Source organism: Hibiscus syriacus, unplaced genomic scaffold (genome assembly GCF_006381635.1).
Source record: "Hibiscus syriacus cultivar Baekdansim isolate YM2019G1 unplaced genomic scaffold, ASM638163v2 tig00112673_pilon, whole genome shotgun sequence".
NCBI classification, from domain to species: domain Eukaryota; kingdom Viridiplantae; phylum Streptophyta; class Magnoliopsida; order Malvales; family Malvaceae; genus Hibiscus; species Hibiscus syriacus.
This window is the reverse complement of record NW_024063379.1, coordinates 37,204-43,218: the sequence shown is the minus strand read 5'-3', so window position 1 is coordinate 43,218 and position 6,015 is coordinate 37,204. Positions and strand designations below refer to the sequence as shown.

Below are 6,015 nucleotides of genomic sequence, written 5' to 3'. Positions count from 1 at the left end.
AGTATGGTTTTATATTACATTAAATCTATTTGAGCTACATGCTCAAATAGGACTTATAAGTCAAATTACTTAAATTTCAGGATCTCTAAATATATTTTTTTCATAACAAATCCCAATTAACCTGGATAATATCATTTTCATTCTATCATTCTATCTCTAAAATAAAAAATTAAATTAAATTAAAGATTTCCTTTTAAAACATGACTCCAATGGCTTCTAGTTTTCCCCCTTTTTTCCCCTATCATTCGTACGTACAGCTAGAAGGAGCAAATCCCAACTTGCTATTTAAAAGATCGAATTCCCACATATGATTTTGCTGCAAAATATTTCCGATGACCGTCGATCCCGGCCACGGTGTCGCCGTGAACCCAAGGCACTTCTCCCCCTCCGCAGCATCAAGCACGTAACTCTTCACCGGCGGCGTTAACTTAGCTCCGTCAGCGAAATGGATAACCAGCTTCGGCATCAACGACTCCTTGTACCCCGTATCATCGAAACAAATATCCGGTCCCTCCGAGTCGATCGACAGTTTCTTGAATTTGCTCAACGGAGCCTTGAAAGCAGCGACGACTCGATCGAACACGGGTCTCACGAGTTGAGTTAAACTGCAACCGGAGTCGACAATAACCCCGCCGCCGCTCCTGATATCCCATACATGCGATGGGATCTTCAGCATTTTGCCGTCAATGGAGATTCCAGAAACGTTTACGGCGTAATATGGATTCACTATTCCCAGGATCAACTCCGTGTATTGCAATTTCGGCGTCATGGGATCATTTACGTCGCCGAACACGAGGAAGTTGACGAGGTTGCTTGGGCTAAGATGATCGACCAAGCAATACGAAAACTTGTACCCGAATTTCCGAGCTGCTTTCAGTGCAAATGAATGCCATTCGAAGCCTAATCCCATTACTCCATCAATGTCGTGGAACTCTCCCATTATGGTCTCGCTACACCCGATCATTACTTCCGGCACTTTAACTTTCCGGCCGTCTGTCAGGCGTACGATCGCCGTATCGTTGCCGAAGAATCCGAGCACTTTTGTGCCGTCCGAGTACCTACAACATCAACAAGCTTTACAATATGCAAAAGGAAAAAATGCATAATGTCAAAATTAATCCTCAACATTTGTCAAAATGATAATTTTGTTCCCTATTTTATTTTTGGAACATATTAGCCCTCAATGTTTCATTTTAGAGTGACAGAAAAATCACTGTTCCTTTTTTTAGACAATGTAGCCCTCATCGTTTCATTTTAGGTTCAAAACGGCTCCTATTTTGGAGCATTAAGCATGTGTTAACTAATGATTTTCATCTATAGATGGAGTTTTTTGCACCAAAGTGAAACGTTGGGGCTAAAATGCTCCAAAAAAATAATAAGAGTTAAAATGACAATTTTAGTAAACATTAAGGGAAAATTTTAATATTATGCCAAGGGAAAATGTCCATACAACATGACGTTTTTACGCAAATATATCCAATTAAAAAATTATTTCCTACTCTAACATCCAAAATCGATCAAATAACTATCTTTTTTACCATGTAAGCAAAAACTCCTTTGCAAAAAGAAAAACGCATATGGTATATGTTAAAGACACGTAATTACACAAGTACGAGTCGAATAAGATGATAGCAATATACTTGTATTAGCTTTATATTCAATCAACCAATAAATACATGTTTAATAGATTATATTTAAACATTTGTAAATTCACATATATAAATAATTTGTAATTTTAAAACTTCACTGAGCTTTTCAAATCTCAAGTTATGTCGATATCGACGATATGATGTTTTTTAAGTGTTTAAATATATACTTTTTAAACATGTATTTATTGAGTGATCGAATATGAGTAAATAAATGCTCGTCGACGTCGTACGGCCTGTAATCATGTTCGTCTTCAATATGCACCGCACATATTTATTCTTTTTGGATGAAATTCATATATATATATATATATTTTTATTTTGACCTCTCTTTTTCTTTTTCTTTCATTTTGATCTAAATCGATCGACTTCTGCATACGGCGCTTCTTACAGAAAAACAAAACGTACCTGTAATCATAGGAACAAGGAGCCGAGGGGCGAGGACAATGTTGCAAAGAGAAAGATCGAGCAAGGTCCTGCTTGCAAATATGGGAGGAGCATGGAATCGGACGAAACGTACGTGACGTTTTGGCATTAAGTATCCTTTCATTATGGCTAACCCTATCTTTGAAACACCCTTTGCACTTGTACTTGCATTTCATCCATGTAAGACTGCTCCCCGTATCGATTATCATAATGAACTTCCTCGGCGGGCTTCCGATCCGGAATGAAACGAAGTACTGTCCGGTCCCTATATCAGCAGCCGATCGAATCGGGAGCTCCACCAAATTGTTGTTCTGCCACATCTCCACCTGCACATTCTTCCTTCTCGGGAACAGCCTCCGCGCAATCGTCTGCAATCGAGCATTGTCACTCCGGATCAACTGCCTTAAACGTTCCCTTCTGTTGCTCGGTGGTCCGAGCGTCGTTCCGGGGAAATTCCCTAACTCCGGTGAGTGCCTGTGGATCAGCTTAAACCTGGCCGTACCATTGGATTGGAAAGCATGAACCTGAAAGCATAAATTAGAATCACTGAAGAACAGTGATAACGAAAGGAAAACAAAGAGGATGGATGTGTCCATTTGAGAAAAGCAGGGACCTATTCAAGCGGAGGCACAATGTGATTTACTTGTAAAACTTTTGCAATTGAAAATTTCTTACCTTAAATAAAACATAAATGGGATAACAATCAAATTCAGTGTAGACCTTTGTTTTATTTTTTTTCTATTTTACTCATGTTGGGACATTATTATCGTTTGCTTCTACTTGTCCCCTTCTTTTATGCAGTGTTTTTTGCTTCAATCCTCACAAAATATCGCTTTCCAAAATTCTCGCAATTTAAAAATCAATAAAAAAATTAGGGTAAAATACACAAATGGTCCCTCGTTTATAGGATATTACTTTGTTGAGTCCCTTGACTATTAAAAGTTACAAAATAGTCCCCTGATTATAGGGAGTTGTTTTGTTAAGCCCCTCGAATATTAAAAATTACAAAATGGTCACTCGACTATTTATTATATTCTAAACACATCATTTTCCGTTAAAAATTAACGATCGGATGAGTTGGATGTTAACATGTTGAATGTGATATGATAGTTGTTTGAGATTATGAGAACAAATTTTATCATATCTTAGTCAGCAGGTTAATGTCCAACTCATACTACTATCAAATTTTTAATGGAAAATGATGGGTTTGGAACATAATAATAGTCGAGTGACCATTTTGTAACTTTTAATAGTCAAGAGACCCAACAAAGCAAGTCCCTATAGTCGGGGGATCATTTTGTAACTTTTAATAGTCAAGGGGACTCAACAGAGCATTATCATATAGTTGGGAGACCATTTGTGTACTTTACCCAAAAAATTATATTAGTCTTTGTATTATGTATAAATTATAAGTTTTATTTATATATTTTATATTAATTATCTTTAATCTCAGTATGTTTTATATTTCAAAATTTTAACCATATTAGCTGTTAGATTTATTAAGCCAAGTCATACCATATTAGTTGTTAGATGTATACAGTACACATATAGTATCCGATTATAGAGGGCATTGCTTTGTTATGTCTCTTGACTATTAAAAGTTACAAAATGATACCCTAATTATAGAGCACTACTTTGTTTAGTCCCTCGACTATTAAAGTTACAAAATAGTCACCTGATTATTCATTTGATCCAATCTCATCCTTTTCTGTTAAAAAATTTGTAATACCCTAAACCTCGGGTCAAAGATTAAAATGTAAGAACTCTAGAATTTAGTAGTTTAATTGAATTAAGTGATAAGTTCAAGGACTAATGTTTGGAAATTTTATATTAGGATCTATTTACAAAGAAGGAAGAGAGTAAAGGCAAGAAGGTCTTTTTCAGAATATGGATTTCATATCCATTTTATATTAGTATATTTTAAGTGGATAAGGGAGAAAATAAGAACTATTTGGGGACTTGGCTATTTTCTCTTCTTCTTCTTCTTTGGTTCGTGGCTTCCTGGGTTAAGGTGAGTTCTTATAAGTTGTTGATTTTCTTAATTTATGGGTTTGTATTAAAGCTTTAAGAGGTAGACAAGATTAAGGAAGCTTGGAAATGAAGAAAAATTAAGTTAATAAGGAGTTATTAGGGAAAGAATAAGATGGGTTTTGAAGTGAAAATTTGTAAATGGGTTGATAAATGGATTATAAAGATAGAATGGCTTGTCAAAGTTCTAGCTAAGAGATTTAAAGTGTTAGAAATAACTTGTAACATGTTTGATTAAATGATATGATTCTTACTTTTAAGCATATTATTGGGGAAATAGATGTTATAAGAGGAGAAGTGGATATAAATCATCTAGTAGGAGTAGTAATGAGTGTGAGAAGTTTGTTAGAGCTTAGAGAAAGGAAAATAGGTGATTATAGGTTAAAATTTGGAATAAACGAGTTGAAATCTGGACAAGGGTATCAGTACTATAAGAACATTATCGATACTTCAAGGCTAAATCAATTAAACATCAAGGATCAGTATCGGTACTGATGGTTGGGGTACCGATACTAAAAGGGGAGTATCGATACCAAGAGTAAGGTATTGATACCATTTTTAAGTTGAAATTCCAGTATGTCAAAATGGTATCGGTACCGAAAGGGGGTATCGATAAAATCAAAGGGAAGTATCGGTACTATAGGGGAGTACCGATACTACTAAGCATAAAATGAGAAATTAAGTGTTTTCTACATAATAAGTTATTATGATTGAAGATAAGTGGTTCGAATTCCGATATTTATTTTCGATTGTTTTGTGTAGATGTTGAGCAAATCAACTTTCGGTCAACTCAGCATTATAAGTTTCGAACAAAAGTGTAAAGGACTTCAGTGATGCAAAGATGAGTGTAACCGGATTGTTTTATATTGGATTTGAGAACGGCTTGCGATAAGACGACATCAAAGTTTTCGATCGAAAACTATTTTCAATTATTTTTATGCAATATTTTATGATGTTTCATTCAAGTATATTTTAAAGTAAGTTTTATTATTAATTGTGTTGGAATATGATCATATGACATGTGAATACGAAATACCTACGTATAAGTGATCTACGAGAATGTTCTAAATGTAAATAAGATACACTTTAAATGGTGAAACTTAAATTAATTATAAGCTAAAGCCCAAGGTATATATGTGAGAATTAGGGGTATAGTTGGCATGTCAAGAGTCGAGGGTTCTACGCGGTCCTTCGGGACAATCTATGTGATCTTTTGGGATATTTCTATGTGGTCCTTCGGGACAAATTCTACGCAATCCTTCAGGACAAATTCTACATGGCACTTCGGTGCAAATTATATGAGCTGTGGTGACAGCAATTGTGCACAACCTCAGTGTACTCAGATATCCTGAATTCTCAGTGGTATACATTGGGCTAAAAGATTAAAGATGTATGTTGAATAAAGAGTGATTTATTGTAAGTTTAGAAACCAGATTTAATTCAAGTATGAAAAGCTTTATAAGGATCAATGAAATTTTTTTTGAAATGTCTTACTATATACTACTTATTGCCTCACTAAGTCAAAGACTTAGTGTGTGGATTGTTTAACATGTAGGTTCAAAGAGATCAGAAGAGTGAAGATTAAGAGAGGACATCATAAGCAGTGAAGATCATATCAGAACCATTTGAAATAGTACGGTTTATAAGTTTTGTACATTTTTTTGGTATGTATACCTAGTTTAAATGGAAATGCTCTAATCAGTTTTTGTAAATGTAAATTTTATGGTATTTATATAAATGATGAATTATATATTTTCAGTGAATGGGAAAGTTGTACTCTTTATCTTTTATCAAAATGTACTACTATATAAAATAAAAATTTTATTGTCAGTTATTTGTTAAAGGTCAAAGATTTAAAAAGTCAATGTGTTGCCTCAAATTTGTATTCGGGTCGAATACGGGTTGGGGTGTTACA

At 34.7% G+C, this 6,015-nt stretch overlaps 1 protein-coding gene across 1 annotated transcript; it reads right to left on the bottom strand.

Annotated features, from left to right (window-relative positions):
• Positions 1–210: 210 nt before the first annotated feature.
• Positions 211–2,669, bottom strand: LOC120182482 (aspartic proteinase NANA, chloroplast-like). Its single transcript, XM_039187452.1, has 2 exons — positions 2,055–2,669; positions 211–1,058 (listed from the first exon to the last, which is right to left on the bottom strand). Exons 1-2 carry the CDS (start codon positions 2,666–2,668, stop codon positions 242–244), a joined length of 1,431 nt encoding a protein of 476 aa, XP_039043383.1. The 5' UTR covers position 2,669; the 3' UTR covers positions 211–241.
• Positions 2,670–6,015: the final 3,346 nt, after the last annotated feature.

Coding starts and splice junctions, on each gene's coding strand:
- LOC120182482 (XM_039187452.1), bottom strand. CDS start 2,668: ATGGACACATCCATCCTCTTTGTTTTCCTTTCGTTATCACTGTTCTTC. Junction 1,059..2,054: donor CCTTGTTCCTATGATTACAG/GTACGTTTTGTT, acceptor TTGATGTTGTAG/GTACTCGGACGGCACAAAAG.